This window comes from Aotus nancymaae, unplaced genomic scaffold (assembly GCF_030222135.1).
Source record: "Aotus nancymaae isolate 86718 unplaced genomic scaffold, 86718_ANA_hifiasm-v0.15.2.pri h1tg000028l, whole genome shotgun sequence".
NCBI lineage: Eukaryota > Metazoa > Chordata > Mammalia > Primates > Aotidae > Aotus > Aotus nancymaae.
Genome location: NW_026988441.1, coordinates 15,408,988 through 15,428,435, shown reverse-complemented (window position 1 = coordinate 15,428,435; position 19,448 = coordinate 15,408,988). Strand labels below are relative to the sequence as shown.

Below are 19,448 nucleotides of genomic sequence, written 5' to 3'. Positions count from 1 at the left end.
CTTCCAGAGTCAGTTTCCCAACTGTAAAATGGGAATGGTCACTCCTTTGCCAAGTGGTTTGTGCCGAGCCTCCGAGCTTGGTACCAGGTCAGCTCAGAATCGGGGCTTATGGATGAAGGGGAATGAGATCCTGCCCTGGTCCCATCAGTCTGGGTGCTGGATGAATGGAACCTCAGTTGCTGCTGCTCTGGTCTGGCCTCCTGATTGTTTCCAAGATGTGCTTTAATGGCGACCCTGCTGCACCCTACCCCTCCAGCCCTTGGCAAGTGATTGACAAGCTGCTGGCATCTGGATTGGTTATTTTATTGGCACGTAGAGGAAGGTGGAAGTCATTGGCCCGACTACACTCAGTTGGAATGGGTGGTCTGCAGGTCGTAGTGCTCCAGCCCAGCCACCAAGGAGCCGGCCAGCTTGATGGTGGTAACCCAGGGCGGCTCACGCAGGTGGTTGGTGGACGTGCTCAGCCTAGACAGGAGGGTAGAGGGCAAAGCCCCACAATGTGACCAGGTCCCTACCCCTTCTAGGGCCTCCCTGTCCCCCTATGAATACGGAAGCTTCTGAAAGCCATGTTGGAACATCCCAAAGGCAGTTTAAGGCAGGGCTGTGTCCACTTCATAGGAAAAGATGCTGAGGGCTGGTGAGTGTCCCAACTAAGCCTCAAGAGGTCCAGAGTGGTCTCAGTGACTCAGCATCCCCAGGAGCCAGGATCAGACACCAGTGGCCAGATCTGGTGATTCAGTGTGGGTAGGGGGTGACTAGAGGTTGCAGTGTCCCCTCTGGATGTGGCATTCAGGAGCCTCCCCAGCACAAGGGCTGGGAGGGACAGCAGTGCCCTCTGGTGGCTAAAAGCCTGAGTCCCACAGTCAGGAGAAGTTGCCAGAGGCTAGAGGGGTCAGGAGTTCAGGGCTGCCCCTGTGCATAGTAAAGTTGAGGGCTGCATCTACCCCCTTTTGGTCCCAGGAAGACAGTCATCTCCTCACCCCCATCCATGAATTGCTTGGGACTTGGTCCTCCTTGGTACCCTCAGGGATAGGGTCAAGGCAGTGTATAGTGTCAGGCCAGCTGGGACCAGCCTCCTCCCTCTGATGGCTCAAGAGGTACAGGAGGGCCAAGGGTCCACTTGGAGATCGGATGCCATAGGGCTGGGCCAGGGTGTCCCCTTTCCCGTCAAAGGTCAGCATGGGATCAAGGGTCTTCTTGGTCCTGCAGGGTGGGAGCTCAGCTAGGTTTGAAATGTGGTGGAGAGGAAGGCCGTGGGTCATTCTAGGGTCAGGAAGCCAAAGGGCTGAGTAGGACTCTATCCAGGAGTCTGGGGTTCGGTACTTCAAGGGGTATCCCCTCTGGCCCCTTCTCCCCTCTTCTCACCAGGCAGAGACGTTGCGCGGCAGGCGGCGATGGCGTGGCTGGTGGCGGCAGTAACACTTGCAGGGACAGGAGTTAAGCACCTGGAAGGGCGGCCAGTGGCGCGCAGCGCCGATGTTAGCTGCCCCAGCCTGAGAGGCCCCGCTGCCACCACCCCCTCCACCACCGCTGTCAGGCACAGTAGCTGTAGCTCGTTCGCGAGGACCATCTCCAGGCAAGCCATCCTCACGGGTCGTGCCCCGGGCTGCACGGGAACCCTTTTTCCTGCGCGTGCGGGACTTGGGCGCAGCCGCGGGCGCGGGCAGCGAGGGCTCAGCCGTGGTGGGAGCTGGAGCCAGGGATGGGGCTGGGTCCGGTGCCGGAGTCTGGTCGGCGGCTAAGGCTGGGGGCAGAGCAGGGGCTGGGGTGGGAGCCAGGGCTGATTTTGCGTGGCCCGGGCCTGGGGTGGGAGCCAGGGCTGACTCTGCGTGGCCTGGACCTGGGGTGGGTGAGGGAGCCACCGGCAGCGGCGTTGGCTGCAGCGCAGGTGGCTGCGGTGTGGGCGGCGGCGACGCGGGCGGCGGTGTGGGCGGCAACGCAGGCGGCGGCGTGGGCGGCGGCATTGGTGGTAACTCCTGCAGGCCTGGAGGCCCTGGGCGCACGGGTTGGCCTTTGGTGGGTGCCGGGAAGATGAACATAGGCGGCGCCAGCAGGGCACGCGCCGGCCTCTGGGGCTCGGGAGCTGAGTGTATCTGCTCTGGTGGTGGCGGAGAGGAACCCCAGGACCCAGAGAGTGCAGCCGCGCTCCGTCGCGGCGCCCCGACGCCTCCGTCAGCCCCGTTGAAGCGGAAGTGGCTTTCAGGGCCGTCGGGAGCGCTCATCCAGTCGAATTTGGGCTTCGAGCCTGGGAAGGTGGTGTAGGGTGGCGGCGGTAGGGCCCGGGCTTGGGACGCAGGCTCCGAGGGAGGACCAGAGCACCCTTCGCCGTCTCCATCACCTCCCTCGGCTTCCTGTGCCCCTCCCGGAACCTCTGCCAAGGGGTAAGCGGCTCCAGGAGGCAGGGGCCCTTGCTTCAGGACCTCGGTGTAAGAGATGGCACCTGAGGCAGCAAAGAGACCGCCGCCTCCGCCACCCTCGAGCGAAGCTTTGGCTGCTAAGGAGCTCGAGGCTGTCGGAGGGGCAAAAGAGGGCCCCGACTTGAAGGTGACTTTGTACAGCAGGCTCAGGCTGGACTCGGAAGCCGCAGGCCGAGCCATTTCACCTTCGCCTGCTTGGGGAGGCGCCCCTCCGCAAGCCCTGCCGGCCGTCTGGCCCTGGCTGCCGCGCCCAGCCTCGTTTTCTGTGGGGGTCGAGGTGGGTGTGGACAGAGCAGGAGTGATTCTACGGTCTGCGGGCTGCCATTCGGAAGGTAATGGTGGTGGCGGCTTCCACGGCTCCAGGGAAGGTGGAGATTGGGATGGAGCCCTCAGGACAGTGTCCTTCACGGATAGTTGCCGGGGTGGTGGCGGTGGCGGTGGCGGTTTCTGCGGCAGCGAGCGGAGGCTCGGAGGGTCGCCCTGGCCATGATGGCTTGCCTCCAGCAGGCCGCGGATCCGGGGCGCTGGAGTGCCCACGGGCTTTTGCCACTTAGACGGGCCGGGCAATAGGGTCCCCGCGGGGGCCAGGGATGGTTCGGAGACCGCGGCCGCCTCTTCAGGAGGGGGCATCACTGGAGAGGGCCGTTCTAAGGTGAGGGGCAGGGTCGAGGGTGAGGCCTGGGACTCCCCGGGTACCAGGAGTCCCCGGGATGCGGAGCTGCCAGGAAACCAGACGCCCAGCCCGCGAGTCAGGCGCATGGCTTGGGAGGTCACCTTGGGCTCCACCAGGGACGTCCGGCAGGAATCGGGGACGCGGTCCGAGGCCTGCTCTTTTCGGGAGCCCCCGCCCGCGGACGGCTCCGACTGCGTGTTCCCCATTTCTGATGGAGCTCGGAGTCTGGTCAGAAAAACTTAGGCCAGTCAGCCTGTCAGGGCCGTGGCGACCCTACGAGGCTGACTGCACTTGGTCTAATGTATCTGCACCGGCCCCGCCCAAGATCCTCTCAGGCCCAAGTCCTTAGGTCGCACCTGTTCCCCGACCCTCGACACTCACGCCTTCTTTCCCATGTTCCCAACACTGCTGCAGATACTTCAGTCCCAGCCCCTTTACCTACTAAGGTTTCATGCCTATCCCCTTGGCTGGTCACGCTGATCCCTCAGTCATCTCTAACACTCTGACTCCCCACCTCTCTGTGGATCATCTGGGTCCCACCCTCTTCCCAGGCAGCGGCAGATCCTCAGGTGTCACTCCTAAACCTCTTCCCGCTCCAGGTCTATCTACTAGCAAGCATCCACACTCAAGCTCCACCCCTGTCCTCAAGCTCCGCCCTGGCCCCGCCTCCGCCCAGAGGAGGCCACTCACCGAGTCCTCCAGCCGATCAGAGTTCAGACCGCGGCCCCCTGGGCCCGGGGCAGGGTAGGGAACGGCCGTAGCAGAAAATAACCGAAAAGAACGGGGTGCGGGTGAAGGCAAGTGGGCGCGACAGCGAGGACAGACCCCGAGATCTAGGCTCCGCCCCGGGAGCTCGAGGCCCCGCCCTCCTGCGAGCCCACGGGAGCCAGGCCTCTTACGAACTGCAGTCTTCCCTTGAAATACTCGGAGGTCTTCTTCCTCGCTCCCAAGGCCTTCTAGTTCTAAACTCCACCCCTTTAGGTCGTTCTCCTTAGCCCCCTTTGGGTCGTTCTCCTTGGCCCCTCTCCTTATTCCCTCCCAAGGCCCCGCCCATGCAAGCGCCGATGCGTCGCTCCTCCCCTTTGGACCTCTCATCTGCCCCGCCCCTAAGGCAATTTACCTCTAGGCTCCGCCTTTTTAAGACCCAGCTACATCGCTTCGCAAGACCTTCTCCTTCCCCCGGAGTGCCCCGAAGGCCCATCCACCGTGGGCCCGCCCCTTCCGTGACGCACGCACTAGTCCTGGTCTTCAGCATCCAAACCTCTTTATACCCAGGCCCTCCAACCCCACCCCCTTGTGAAGGCTCCCCTCTCGCCCCACCCCTTATCGAACCCTGCCAGGCACTCAGCCCCTCCTGTTTGGAAGTCACAGCGTAGACCACCGCCTCTTTAGGACCTTGAGACCAGTCCCTGTCCCTGCCCTTGTCCCCTCCTCATAGCATTAGGGACCAATGGCGCAGATGGATGGAGAAGTGGGGGATTCCCTCTGGATCTTAAGAAAATGGGGGCTGGGGGGCTGCTCTCTGGAGCTAGTGCCGGGCTCTAGGACCCAGCGGGCAAGTAAGCCCGCCTCGCTCTTACCCCTCCCCCAAGCCGCCCCTTCCCCCCCCCACCCGTCTTCCAGGTTCCCCCTCCCTCCCCCCTCGCCCCGGCTCCCGGTGCCCGTCTCCAGCGCCGCCGGAGCCTGCGAGGGAGCCGGAACGAAAAGGAGGAGGAGGAGGCCGCATCGCCGCCGCTCGGAGCCCGGCCGGAGCCTCTCAGGCAGGTGCCGAGGGGGGCGAGGCGGCGGGGGCTGACAGACTGCCTGGCCCGATGAGGGGGCGGCCAGGACCGCGCTGCGCCTTCTGCCCACCCAGGCGCCCCTCGGGCCCCGGCTGGGGGGACTAGGGAGTGGGAACCCCCCAAACTGCGTGACAGACATTCAGGGTACCGGTCTTCATTTGGGGGGTCTGGACCTTCTCCAAGGATGCCCCATTCACAAAATTCCGTCCTGGACCCTCACCATGAGGAACGCTCAGGACCACTCCCCCCGGGCAACAGAGGATGTGTGGGGAGGGTAGGACACCCTGAAATACCAGTGCCTTATTCCAGCTAGGCCCTGGTGGGACCCCTGCCCTCATTCCCTGCTTCACCTGTTGTCGGGGGAGGCGGGCGGACAAAGGAAGCAGCGTCACGTGACTGCTCATTCACAAAATCCCATCCCATTGAGAAAAGGGGGCTGGGGGCGCTGCGGCCGCCCCTTCCCCTCCCGAAGGGCCAGGGAAACCCAGCAGCCTGCAGGTGGGGGAGGGGGCTAGAGCTCGCCCGGGTCCCTAAGGTTGGGACGCCAAGGTCCCTGTGCTGGGTGGCAGTGAGGGGCTGGACGCTGATCCCGATTACTGGGCGGAGGGCTACGTCCCCCGAGCTGGGGGGCGGGGTAAAATGGTTCTGAAGGATGCTGGGGCTGGGGGGGCGGGAAGGGAAGAGGGAGGAAGGATCAATCTCCCCCCAACCCCATCTTTCCCCCTTGGTTTCCCTCAGCTGGGGCCTGAGGGAGCAGCCTTGATTTTTGTGAATGAAATGCTCTCTGGATGTGTCTTCGGTCGCCCGTTTCTGACTTCCTCTGCCTCCATCTCCCTCTCAGTCTCTCTTTCTGGCCATTTCTGGTTCTCTCCCTGTTCCCTGCCCATCTCCCGTTGCTGGGTGACTCAGTGAGCTTTGCATCCGGTCTCATTCATAAATCCGGGAAGGGATGGGGGGGTGGAAAGAGCCTGGGTTTCTCACCCAGCCTGTGGCCTGGACGACAGGGTGCGGAGGCAGGACTGGGAGAAAGGGAGCTGAGTTGATGGGCCCAGAGAAAATATATATGCGCAGGCACCCAGCTGTGAGGGGGAGCGCTGGGTGGGGCTGTGGGTATGTGCTGAGGGAGGAGAAGGGGGTGATAGGGATGAGTAGGAGGGGGAGGGGAGTGCAACACCAGGGCTATGGGGGTGGGGGCGGAGAGATGGGGGAAAGGTGGGGACAGAGAAAGGGCAGACATGGAGAAGAAGATAGAGTGGGAGAGAAGCGATGGCATGAGGAAGAAAGGAGCCAGAGTGGAAGGGGGTGGCAATGGGCTTGAGGTGGGTATTGCTAGCTTAGGGTGCAGTGGACCCGGACATGAGAAATGAAGTTGGAGGGGAGGTGAGGGTTGGAGGAACATTCCATGAGAGAGCAGGATTCAAGCTCATGACTGTGTTGTCCCTGTCCTTCCCCTCTCCTCCTGCAGGTACATGGTGCGGGTCCGAGCTGTGGTGATGGCCCGAGATGACTCCAGTGGGGGCTGGCTGCCTGTGGGGGGCGGGGGCCTCAGCCAGGTGAGCGTGTGTCGGGTCCGAGGGTCCAGGCCCGAGGGGGGGGCCCGCCAGGGGCACTACGTCATCCACGGGGAGCGCCTCCGGGACCAGAAAGTGAGCCACCCTGGGGCATGCGGGCAGGGTGGGGACCTGGGAAGGGAGGGGAGTGGGGCTGGCGTGTGGAGCAGAGGTCAGGCTGCCTCCCAGCGTAGAAATCAAACTGGGGTGTGAAGTTTGGGAGTGAGTATCTGTCCTATGGATAAGAGTTGGGAATTTCAGGATACATGGGGTGTTAAGAAGGTCCTGTCCACTGTCATTTCCAGCTGACTGTCACAGCAGCCTCCTCACTGTCTCCCTGTACTGCTCCCCACTCCAACTGCAGTCTGTTCCACAGGGGGCACTGCCTCCATCCGACTCAGACCGTGTCCCTCTTCTGCTCAGAACCCTCCATCTTGCTCAGAGATCTTCGCCCCAAGGCCCTACACCACCCTGTCTGCCCTAGTAGAAGGAAGCTTTTGTTCGGGTCCATTTGAAAGTGTCAGAAACATTTGACAATTCTGTATGTGGGTTCATCGGGAATAACTGGGCTGTCTGGCACCATTTGGAGGGACAGTGTTGAAGTTTCAGCTAAGGGTATAGTAGAAAGATACGGATTGTGTGAAAGGCTTGAGGGAAAGGTTTTGTTTCAGAGCAAGAGTCAGTGAGGGGATTTGAAATGGAGTGAAGGAATATGGCGATACTTGGCAAGGATTTGAGGGAACGTCAATAGGGTGTTGGCTAGCACCTGAGGGGGAATCTGTGGAAGTTTAATAAGACTATTTTGGGGTAAGTAGTGGGTACAGTAGCATGCCTATAATCCCAGCCACTCATGAGACTGAGGCAGGAGGATTGCTTGAGCCCAGGAGTTTGAGACCAGCCTGAGCAACACAGAGAGAGCTCATCTAAAAAAAAAAAAAAAAGGAGAACATTTTTGGGTAAAGTTTCCAGAGATTATTATTAGAAGAGGATTAACAATAATACTGTGAGATGTTCAGTAGTCTGGGAAGTATTAGAGCCAGAAAGGGGTTAATAATGTTTTGAGGCATTCGGTAAGATTTGGGGTTTCTAGAGGGGTATCAGAGGGAGGTATTAGGAAAAGGTAGGGATCAAGGGGTTGGGAAAATATTGGAGTATCAGAGGTATGTTTAGGAAAATTGGGGGTAGCTGGGCATGTGGGCTCATGCCTGTAATCCCAGCACTTTGGGAGGCTGAGGTGAGAGGATCGCTTGAGACTGGGAGGTTGAGGCTGTAGTGAGCATGAGCACACCACTGCGCTCCAGCCTGGGTGACAGAGCAAGACTGTCTCAAAAAACAGAAGTAAAATTGGGGAGTTGTATCAGTGTTGATCAGGGTTCAGGGGTACACCTAGGATTGGGAAATGAGGTTTGTGAGAAGACACCAGGGTATGCACGGGGGCTGGTGATGGAGGAGATGTCACAGGCATGTCTGGGGCGGGGTATCTGACCCTGCTCTCCTCCTGCCCCTCAGACGACCTTGGAGTGTACCCTGAAGCCAGGCTTGGTTTACAACAAGGTGAATCCCATCTTTCACCACTGGAGCCTGGGTGACTGCAAGTTTGGACTGACGTTTCAGAGCCCTGCAGAGGCTGATGAGTTCCAGAAGAGCCTGCTGGCTGCGCTGGCCGCGCTGGGTCGAGGTGAGCAGCCCAGGTGGTGTGCGCCGGGGGCTGGACTGGGATCGGGAGGAGAAGCTGGGCTGAGGGAACTCACTCTCTGCCTCTCTCCCTGCCCCAGGCTCACTCACCCCCTCCTCCTCCTCCTCATCCTCCTCCTCCTCTCCTTCCCAGGACACTGCAGAGACCCCCTGCCCTCTGACGGTGAGTGTCCAGGAGGCCTCTCTGCTGGGGGGACAGGGATTTTGTTTTTATTCTATGAACATTCTTGAGCACCTACTGTGTAGCAGGCACCATGCCACATGTCAGGGACACCAAATTGGGCCTGAAATATAAGTGTCAATTCAATCCCAGTTATTCTAGTCTCTGCCATGTCATGATTCACACATTCACTCAATGGTCCTTATTGTGCACTTTCTGTATACCAGGCAGTGTTTTAGACACTGGGTTCCATCAGTGAACAAAAAGTTCCTTTCCTCCTGGAGCTTCTATTCTAGTGTGGAAAGCCAGAAATTAAAAAAACATGTAAACAATACACAGTGACTTACACCTGTAATCCCAGCACTTTGGGAGGCCAAGGTGGGCAGATCATGAGGTCAGGTGTTCGAGACCAGCCTGGCAACATGGTAAAACCCTGTCTCTACTAAAAATACAAAAATTAGCCAGGTGTGGTGGCGCACACCTGTAATCCCAGCTATTTAGGAGGCTGAGGAAGGAGAATCGCTTGAACCAGGGAGGCAGAGGTGTCAGTGAGCCGAGATGATGCCACTGCATTCCAGCCTAGGTGACAGAGCGAGACTGCATCTCACAAAAAAGAAAAGAAAAAATACATAAACAATAAAAATGAATAAATAGTAAAAATAAATGGATGAACAAATTAATGACATCTCCATGCTTCCAGTTACTCAGGCTGTAAAGCTTGGAGTCCTCCTGACTCCTCTTACCTTTTATGTGTCTCATCTCATCCCTCAGGAAATAGTAGTTCCACTTTGCAAACCATCACAATCTGCCTCCAAGCTGGTACTGTCCAAATGCACCTCCCAGCTGGACCATCTCAACAGCTTCTCACTGTCAACTCCTTCCCTCCCGCCCCCACACACAGCCAGAGGATCCCTATCAACGGCTGAGTCATTGAGTCAGATCATGCCCCTCCCACACTCAGAACCCTCCCAGGGCCCCAGCTCACTCAGGTAAAGGACAAAGTCCTTACGGTGGCCCATGAGATCCCATGCCATCTGGCTCTGTGTGTCTGGCCCCCTCGCTTACTCAACTCCAGCCACATGGCCTCCTCACTGTTATTCTGACATGGCACGCACAGTACTACCCCAGGACCTTTGCACTGGCTATTGCCTGGAATACTCTTTCTCAGAGTTGCTCGGGACTCATTCCTTTTGTTTCTTTTAGGGCTTTACACAAATATCATCTTCTTAGGGAGGGCCTCCCTGAGTAGTTAAATTTAAGTATTCCATTTAAAATTGTAATCTGTCAATGTCCCTTGTCTAGTGCTAATTTTTTCCCATCTTCTAAGGCATTTTCCTTATTTCCTTTCTGAAAACACTGTTTTCTTATCTATTAGTTTACTGTCTATCTCCCATGCTAGAATGTCAGCTCCAGGCCAGCAAAGATCTTTTGTTGGTTTCTTGCTGTGTCTCCAATGCCTGAAACAGTGCCTGGCACACAGTAAGTGTTTAGTAAATATGTGTTGAATAAAGTGAATGAATGAATGAATGAATGAATGCACATAATATTGGGTGCAGTTTGGCACTTGCTGGAAACTGTGGGAGTTGCTAAAAACACCTAGAGGAACAAAACCTATTCTCTGGGCAGAAAAGGGTGGAATTTCAGGGTCCTGGGAGATGGAAGAGGGGCCACAACAGTCACAGACAGTTCCTGTCCATCCAGCGCTTCCCCGGGAAAGATCCTCTGCTGTCTAGTCTCCCTCTGGAATCTGCACAGTTGTCTTTGTGAGTCTGGCACGTCACGGGTGCTCAATGAATGTCTATTGAAGGCAATGCACAGATGAGGTAGAAATTATGCCCAAGGGCCAGAAAGGAAGCTAAGGGTCTGAGAAGTCCTGTTTCAGCTAATTTCAGAACAGAGCCTGGTTTGCATGGGAAGGGGAACACTTGGAGTGGGTGGGACTGCTCCAATAACAGTGTGGGGCTGGGACTGAACAAGGAAGGCAGCTGGCTGCCCAGGGGAGAGGGGTTCTGAGGAGGGGGAAGACCATTCGTTGTTCTGTAGGTTTGGCGAGCTGATCTGATCAGAAGGGTGCCACAAAAATAATAGTAACCATTTCCAGCTCTACCAGTACTTCAGGCATGTGCTGTGCCCTTGGCAGTGGCCCTAACCGCATCCTTATGAATAGGTACTCTTAGGATCCCCGTTTTACAGAGGAGGAAACTGAGGCTCAAAGAGGTGAGCTCACTTGCTGGAGGTCACACGACCAGTCAGTGACAGAGTCGGGGTTTGAACCCAGGCCTTCCTGGCCGCAGAGCCCTCGCTCTCAATGGGAGGGGTCCACGTGAGGGCGTCGGCTGTGCGGGGGCGTGTCCCCGAGCTGAGGCCACCAATCTCCTCCAGTCCCACGTGGACAGCGACTCCTCCTCCAGTCACAGCCGCCAGGAGATGCCTCCCAGCGCCGCTGCGGCCCCCATCATCACGATGGAGTCAACTTCAGGCTTCGGGCCGGCCACGCCCCCCCAGCGCCGCAGCTCCTCTGCTCAGGTGCGAACCGGAAGCCTGGGCTCCGGGGGGAATGGGGCGGTGCAGTCGGGGCCCTAAGGGAGCGGGACACCTGGCCCGGGAAGCGGGGGCAGGGGCGGGGAACACAGATCCCAGGGGATGGCTGACCTGATAACTGGGCGGGACTGCGAGAAAGCAGCGGGGAAATAGGGAGAGGCTTGGAGGCCTGGGTTTCTAGGAGGCTTGGGTGCGGGCTTCCCGAGTCTCCTGTGCTCCTGGAGATTTTGAGGGGTGCCGAAGTCCAGAGGGGTTTGGTACCATTTTCAGAATATATTTGAGGAACACATGGAAGAGGACTGCTTAACTCACGAGGAGGGCGGGGGAGTCGGTACCCAGGACGGTAAAAGGGGCCCAGGTACCAAACTCCTGAGCCCTTGAGGAGGAGGTGGCTGGGGTCCAGAACCCCTGGATCTCAAGGTAGAGGGGGCCCGGGAGCTGGGGCTCGGATCTTAAGAGAGGACAGGACTGGGAACCTTCGGCCTCTGGGTCTTTAAAGGTGTGGGCTTCGTGTGTGGATTCTTCTGTCTGTTCTTGGAGAAAAGTGGGGATTGAGGGATCGTGGGAGAGAAGAGAGCTAGGGTCTTGAAAATCTGAATCCCAGACCCAAGAGGGTGCTAGAGAATTGGATCCTTGGGGCTGAGACTGGGATGGATTCTGATCTCCTTGTCCCTTCGTCCTGCAGAGCTACCCTCCGCTTCTGCCGTTCACTGGGATTCCAGAGCCGTCAGAGCCCCTGGCAGGGGCAGGGGGCCCGGGGTGGGGCGGCCGCGGCTACGAGGATTACCGGCGCTCCGGGCCACCTGCGCCCCTCACCCTGTCCACTTGCGTCGTGCGCTTCGCCAAGACCGGAGCGTTGAGGGGCGCTGCCCTGGGGCCCCCAGCGGCACTACCTGCCCCTTTGACCGAGGCTGCGCCCCCAGCGCCCCCAGCTCGCCCACCCCCAGGCCCAGGCCCGGCCTCTGCTCCTGCCAAGGCCTCCCCGGAGGCGGAGGAGGCAGCGCGCTGCGTGCATTGCCGAGCGCTCTTCCGCCGCCGAGCGGACGGGCGTGGCGGCCGCTGCGCAGAGGCCCCAGACCCTGGTCGCCTCCTGGTGCGCCGTCTGAGCTGCCTGTGGTGCGCCGAGAGCTTGCTCTACCACTGCCTGTCGGACGCCGAGGGCGACTTCTCGGACCCATGTGCCTGCGAGCCGGGCCACCCGCGCCCTGCTGCGCGCTGGGCCGCGCTGGCCGCGCTCTCCCTGGCAGTGCCCTGCCTCTGCTGCTACGCGCCCCTGCGCGCGTGCCACTGGGTTGCAGCGCGATGTGGCTGCGCCGGCTGCGGGGGTCGCCACGAGGAGGCTGCGCGGTGAGGACGGCTTGGCGGGTCCCCTAGCCGGCCCAAGGGCCCAAAATTGAGGGTCCAGGACCCTGGACTCCATTCGGACCTAAAACCCAAACCTAGGCACACCCGGAACTTGGAGCTTGAGTTTGGACTGAGAGATCTCAGACCTGGAACCCGGACCCCAAACCTAGGACTGAGAGACCCCAGCCCCAGCTTCACTGGGATGTCTGTCCAAGAGGTCCCAGGCGTCCTGTGTTCTGGCGTTCCCCCATCCCCACCCCCAAGGAGGAGGCTCCAGGCGTCCCTTACTTTGCATCTCAGAAGGGCCAGAGAGCGCATAGATCCTGGAGAGGGCAGGTCCCTGTTGAAATGAACAATCTAGACCACAGTCATGCCTGGCACCATGTCCATCAGATTACAGCCCCACAATTAGTCAGGAGTTGCCCATGCCTGACTCTGCCTTTATTCAACTCCCAGATCAGATCTTGAGACCGCAGGACCTAGAGTCACCCCCAAACAGTCCCTGAATGTTCACCTAAGACCTGGTGCCCCTGCATCTGATACATTCTCCTAGTCCCAGTACCCCTGAGACAGCAGGACCCCCGAGACAGTTTCAAGAGTTTGAAACTCTCTTGTGCTCTGGAATCTCCAGATGCTGCCCCCAAACCTACCCACTACCGAGTGCCCACAGACCTGGTCTCCAATCCAGGAACGCTGAAGTCTAAGGTGTTCAGGGAGTCCCCAGACACCCCAGGACCCCAAAACACTTAAGATGCACTGAGCACTTGGATATGCTCAAGCACGAGATGCTCTCTGACCAAAATGATGTGGGAGACCCATCCCAGAGCCCCCCAAGATCCAGATATCAGACACCAAGATGCTCTGGAAGCCAGGGATCAAAGACCTACATAGGCCCACCCGCCCCCAAGCCAGTGTTCTCAGGAGCTTTGGATATCATTTATAGGACTCAGAGGTGCCTGGTGTCCTCAGATGTGCGACTAAAGGCCACCAACACCTCAGGGCTGAGATACTGGTCTCGAGTTCTCAAACAGCCTTCTCTTGCAGTCCCTCCTGGACCTGGATTTTGAGACCCCAAATGCCCTGGAATCTTCAGCCTCCTTCTACCCACAGACCCCCAACCCCCCAAGGGCTGGGAGTCCAGCTCCCAGAAGATGGGATGCTCATGGCGACCCAGACCTCTGACCCCCTGGGACCTCAGCCCCTGAGTGACCTGAAGGTACTTTAGGAGCACTGGATGCAAGACCCCAAGGTGCCACTGACCCCCAAATGCAAGGCTCAAGCCTCTACAATATTACGATTGTTCCTGATCCAAGACCTTGGTCCCTCCACATCAGAGGCATTCAGATTTGAGGTGCCCCAAGACCCCAGCACCCTCGGACCCCAGATTTCTTTGGACTCAAACCTCTCTAGCGTGATGAAGCCTGAGCTGCCTCTCCACCTGAATCTCCCAGCCCTACCTGTACGTCCTCTGAGACCTGCTGCCCCTTGAATCCTGCCATCCATAGGCCCCCAAAACCCCAAGGTTCTAGACTCTGGAATTCTGGTCCCAAGGATCCCAGCCCAAGCCCCTGGCAATCCTCAGGATGACCCCTTTATCTTAGGGTGGGATCCCTATCATTTGGAACTCTTTGTGGGACCACCCAGGGTGGGGTGCAGTGGTTCATGCCTTGTAATCCCAGCACTTTGGGAGGCCAAGGAAGGAGGATCACGTGAGGCCAGGAGTTTGAGACCAGCCTGGGCAATGTAGTGAGGCCCTGTCTCTAAAAAAAAAGGACAAAGGACCAACTAGGAGCTCCCTTACTGTCACCTCTAGGACTCAGCATTGTCACAGGTGATTATACAGATTATGCAGGCTCTTCATTAAGTGAAGGCACACAGCCCAGGGTTGAGAGGAGCTGGAAGTCACACCACAGTCTGCTGGCCACACTGGGGCCCAAGGAACTGTGTGATGGAAGCTTTTAGGCTAGGTATGGCTCTGCTGCCCACCCCCTACGACCCCCCAGCCTTGCAGATCCTCCTTCAAGCCCAACCTTGATCCCTAGTCCAGGTTCAAGTCCAACCTTTTATGTTCTCCCACTCCATTAACCCCTTCTCTTCCACTTTATTTTTATCTTTTTTTTGAGAGGGAGTCTTGCTCTATCGGTCAGGCTGGAGTGCAGTGGCATGATATCGGCTCACCACAACCTCCGCCTCCTGGGTTCAAACCATTCTCCTCCCTCAGCCTCCTGAGTAGTTGGGATTACAGGTGCGTGCCACCAAACCCGGCTAATTGTATTTTGAGTAGATATGGGGTTTCACCATGTTGGCCAGGCTGGTCTTGAACTCCTGACTTCATGATCCACCCACCTTGACCTCCCAAAGTGTTGGGGTTACAGGTGTGAGCCACCGTGCCCGGCTCTCTTCCACTTTAGAGTTGGAGGTTGCTTCAGGAAGTTTGAAAGCCTGTTTCATAGCCCGCTGAGTCTCTTCTGTGGCAGGGGGGGTGCCACAGGTTTTTCCCCCCAAGTGAAATGGGACTTCCCGTGGATTGAAGATCTGGTGTCCTGTATGGGGGCGTCAAGGTCTTGGAGCAAGACAGTCTCAATGTTGTATGGGCTTGGGATCTGCGTCTGGCCCCAAGCATCTGGAACTGTGCACTTACCTTTCTTCATTACCCAGACTTGGATGGCCTTGTTGGGGTTCAAGGGATAGGTCTTCTGTCTCTTCCTTTAAATTATTAACTATTTATTATATCCGGAACCTGTGAGATTTAGCTCTCCCAGCCAGACCCTCGGATGGGTGAGAGAAAAGCAGGGTGTCTCTCCCCTCCTCACTCTGCCCAGCTCTCATCACTGTCAGACCCACCAGAGCTGAAGGCGGAGGGATTGGGGGCTGGGGCAGCCTGGGTCCCCATGCCCCTCTCTGTGCCTCGGTCTCCCCCCTTCCGTGGTGGGCGGGGGGGAAGCTCCATTCTTAACCTACCTCGTTTTGGGGAGGGGTGGGACAGGGGACCAGAGTGCTGTATGGTGCTGTGGGATCTGCAGATGAAGCGGTGGGGCCTGGGGAAAGGTCCCCTGGCCGCCACTTCCCAGCAGCACCTCTCCCAGGCCTCCCAGTCCTGCTCCCTGCTGAGACCCACCTCTGATCCATGATTCCCCTTCACTGCCCCCAAATCAGGGGTGCATGGAGGGCCGCCCTGGGAGCCAGGAAGACCTCAGCCCCTGGAGCCCCCAGGCCCAATTTCCCAGCCGCTTCCCCCTCAGATCGGATGCTTGGCCCCCAGATTTGGGGGAGGCACCCCAACATATATCTTCCTGATCTTGATTCTAAGCCAGTCTGTGACCTCAATATCGTTAGTGTCAGTGCAGGCTGAAACGGTGGGGAGGATGGGGGCCAAAGACCCAGCCTTGTTAACTGGGGGAGGGGGCATGAGATCTGCTCCAAGAAATGTCTGTGACAAAGTCTGAGCCTGTGTTATTTATTTCCCTCTGTGCACCCCGCCCACTCACCTTCCTGAACTGCCAGACCAGTCTCCGACTTAAATTCTCCCTTCTCCTCCACATCCTTTGGTCCCGTCAGACCCTTGAGTTTTATAAGACACTCAACAAGTGCATTTATTGAGCACCTATTACATGCCAAGCCCTGTTGAAAGCACTCGAGAAAAAGCAGTGGGCAGAGCAGACAGAAGTCCCTTTATAGTAGGGGAGACAATGAGTAAATGACTTACTGTGTTAGAAATGATATAAAGCAGAAAGAAAAAAAGCAAGTGGGAACGGGATACAGGCCGTTTCAGCTGCAGTGGCCAGGTTAGGGCTCCTCAGGAGCCAGCATTCGTTGTTGTGTTTTTGAGATGGAGTCTGGCTCTGTCGCCCAGGCTGGAGTGCAGTGGCACGATTTCCGTTCACTGCAGCCTCTGCCTCCCGGGTTCAAGCGATTCTCCTGCCTCAGTCTCCTGAGTAGCTGGGATTACAGGCACGCGCCACAATGCCTGGCTCATTTTTGTATTTTGAGTAGAGACGGGGGTTTCACCATGTTGGCCAGGCTGGTCTCGAACTCCTGACCTCAAGTGATCTGTCCGCCTTGGTCTCCCAAAGTGCTAGGATTACAGGTATGAACCACCATGCCCGGCCAGGAGCTGGCATTTGAATAAAACCCTGAGGGAGTCCTGAGGATGTCTGCAGGGAAGGGTATTTTAAGTAAAGGAAACAGCTAGTGCAAGGGCCTGAAGCAGGAGTGTGTCAGGGAAATCTGAGGAGGTTCAGGGAGTTAAGAGGGGAGGAAGCAAAGAAGAAGGTGCCAGGAGATGAGGGCTGAGAGGCGACGGGGCAAACGTGTAAGGCCTTGCAGGCCATTGAGAGGACTTTGGTTTTTGCCCTAAGACGGAGCCACAGGAAGTTTCAAACGTGGGAGGGATGTGACCTGAACACCTCAGGTGTTCACAGGCTCCCTCTGCTGCAAGTGGTCAACAGAGTGGGAGTTGGGGAGGGGGCAGCTTGACAGAGAGGAGGCTGCTGTGATGGTTCAGGACATCAGTGGACAGGCCCAGGGCGAGGGCCCTGGAGGGCAGAGAAGTGGGCAGCTGCTGGGACCACTTTGTAAGTAGAATCCACGGATTTATATATGCGGTTTGCGATAAAGAGAGGAGGAGTCAAGGTTCTAAGTCCAGGTTTTTGGCTGGAGTAATTTATTTATTTTTTATTTTTTCCAACTGACATCCAATTTCTTATTTTTTTTATTTTTATTTTATTTATTTATTTATTTATTTATTTATTTATTTATTTTTTGAGACGGAGTTTCGCTCTTGTTACCCAGGCTGGAGTGCAATGGCGCGATCTCAGCTCACCGCAACCTCCGTCTCCTGGGTTCAGGCAATTCTCCTGCCTCAGCCTCCTGAGTAGCTGAGATTACAGGCACGCACCACCATGCCCAGCTAATTTTTGTATTTTTAGTAGAAACGGGGTTTCACCGTGTTGACCAGGATGGTCTCGATCTCTTGACCTCGTGATCCACCCGTCTCGGCCTCCCAAAGTGCTGGGATTACAGGCGTGAGCCACCGCGCCCGGCCAATTTTTTTTTATTTTTTGAGACGTGGTTTCGCTCTTGTGGCCCAGGCTGGAGTGCAATGGCACTATCTCAGCTCACCGCAACCTCCGCCTCCCGGGTTTAAGCGATTCTCCTGCCTCACCTTCCTGAGTAGCTGGGATTACAGGCATGTACCACCATGCCTGGCTAATTTTGGATTTTTAGTAGAGATGGTTTTCTCCATGTTGGTCAGGCTGGTCTCAAACTCCCGACCTCAGGTGATCTGCCTGCCATGGCCTCCCAAAGTGCTAAGATTACAGGTGTGAGCCACTGCACCGGGCTTTTGTTTTATTTTTGAGTTCATTGCCCAGGCTGGAGTGCAGTGGCATGATCACAGCTCACTGCAGCCTCAAACTCGTGAGCTCAAGTGATCCCCCCACCTCAGCCTCCTGAGTAGCTGGGATTACAGGTGCATACCACCAAGCCTGGCTAATTTTAAAAATGTTTTTGTAGAGATGAGGTCTCACTATGTTGCCTGGTCAGGTCTTAAACTCCTGGGCTCAGGTGATCCTCTCACCTCAGCCTCCTGAGTAGTTAGGATTACAGGTGCATACCACCAAGCCTGGCTAATTTTAAAAATGTTTTCGTAGAGATGAGGTCTCACTATGTTGCCTGGTCTGGTCTTAAACTCCTGGGCTCAGGTGATCCTCTCACCTCAGCCTCTTGAAGTGCAGGGATTACAGGTGGGAGTCACTGTAGCCTGCCTCTGGGCAATTTTTAACATTTGATTGAGGTCAACAAATGGCCCCCAAAGTGTGCTGTCTTGGGGTAAACAGGGTTATGGTGTTACTCAGATCTGCCCTTGAGGAACAAGTTCTTTCTCTCTCTCTCTTTTTTTTTTTTTAAAGATGGAGTTTCACTCTTGTCACTCAGGCTGGGTGCAGTGGCAGTCTTTGCTTATCGCAACCTTCACCTCCCAGGTTCAAGCAATTCTCCTGCCTCAGCCCCCGAGTAGCTGGGATTACAGGTGTGTAATTTTTGTATTTTTAGCGGAGACAGGGTTTCACCATGTTGGCCAGGATGGTCTCAATCTCTTGACCTCATGATCTGCCCGCCTCAGCTTCCCAAAGTGCTGGGATTACAGGTGTGAGCCACCACACCCAGCCAGGGAAAAAGTTCTAACCCTGTTCTTCCCTCCAGGCTCCTGGTCCATCCCCAACTTCCAGCAGAATGTCTAGGAACTACTGGATACCAGGATACAGTAAGGAAGAGATGAGCTCTGTTACAATGTTTTCTTAGCGACAGCAACAAATCAATAGTGGTAATAACAGTAGAAATTGGTTCAGTGGTTTGAAAGCATAGAATTTGGAATTTTACCTTCATTTCTTGGCACCACCATGAATTCACTCTGTGACTTATCTTCTCTCAAACTTATTTTTCTCCTCTGTAAAAGAGATAAGATGCTTTGCCCGATAGTACACATTAAATGCTATGGATATATATATATTAGTTATTCTTTCTTAAGTACTCCCTATATATCTGCTAAGCGCTTTTTATATATGAAACTCTAATTAATCCTCAGCAACAACTTTAAGAGGTAGGTACTATTATCCCCATTATACGGATGGGAAGCAATTTGGTAGGAACACGGAGCTGCTGAGTAACGGAATCAAACCCTCACCCTTGTCTGCCTGACCCCTAGGGTGTAATCTCTCAACTACTGTGGTGCATTGCACCTGCTCACTCCAAGGCTTGGAAGGGAGAGGAGTGAAGCCCAAACAGGCACATTGTGATGGATGAGGAGGGCCTGGTGTGTGAGGGGTGTGCCGGGATTCCTAGATCCCTTACATAATTCAAACCCTGAGGTGGAAGGAGGGAGGAAGTTTTGGATTTTGGGCAGAGTTGAGTGAACACCACTCCCTCTGGGCTGCTTTAAGAGCAGAGGACAGGGCCAGGCACAGTGACTCAAGCCTGTAATCCCAAAACTTTGGGAAGTGGAGGAGGGAGGATTGGTTGAGTCCAGGAGTTAGAGGCAAACCTAGGCGACATAGCTAGACTCCCCTCTACAAAATTTTATTGTATTTGACATGGAGTCTCCCTCTGCTGCCCAGGCTGGAGTACAGTGGCTTGATCTCGGCCCACTGCAGCCTCGGCCTCCCAGGTTCAAGAGATTCTCCTGCATCAGCCTCCCAAGTAGCTGGGACTACAGGCGCATGCCACCACGCCTCACTAATTTTTGTATTTTTAGTAGAGATGGGGTTTCACCATTTTGTCCAGGCTAATCTC

At 56.4% G+C, this 19,448-nt stretch overlaps 2 protein-coding genes across 3 annotated transcripts; one reads left to right on the top strand and one right to left on the bottom strand.

The window, feature by feature from the left end:
* Positions 1-243: 243 nt before the first annotated feature.
* On the bottom strand, positions 244-3,296 carry GGN (gametogenetin). The gene is made up of 3 exons (XM_012436197.3): positions 1,841-3,296; positions 1,366-1,801; positions 244-465 (listed from the first exon to the last, which is right to left on the bottom strand). Exons 1-3 carry the CDS (start codon positions 3,294-3,296, stop codon positions 348-350), a joined length of 2,010 nt encoding a protein of 669 aa, XP_012291620.2. The 3' UTR covers positions 244-347.
* Positions 3,297-5,551: 2,255 nt separating this feature from the next.
* On the top strand, positions 5,552-16,009 carry SPRED3 (sprouty related EVH1 domain containing 3). Of its 2 annotated transcripts, XM_012436186.2 has the most exons (5): positions 5,552-6,517; positions 7,931-8,099; positions 8,197-8,279; positions 10,659-10,802; positions 11,503-16,009. In XM_012436186.2, the coding sequence occupies exons 1-5, from the start codon at positions 6,341-6,343 to the stop codon at positions 12,166-12,168; spliced, it is 1,239 nt and encodes a 412-aa protein (XP_012291609.2). In that variant the 5' UTR covers positions 5,552-6,340; the 3' UTR covers positions 12,169-16,009. The 2 variants fall into 2 exon arrangements, with proteins under 2 accessions (XP_012291609.2, XP_064237420.1); XM_064381350.1 differs by lacking the exon at positions 5,552-6,517 and having other exon boundaries at positions 6,569-8,099; positions 8,250-8,279; positions 11,503-12,168.
* Positions 16,010-19,448: the final 3,439 nt, after the last annotated feature.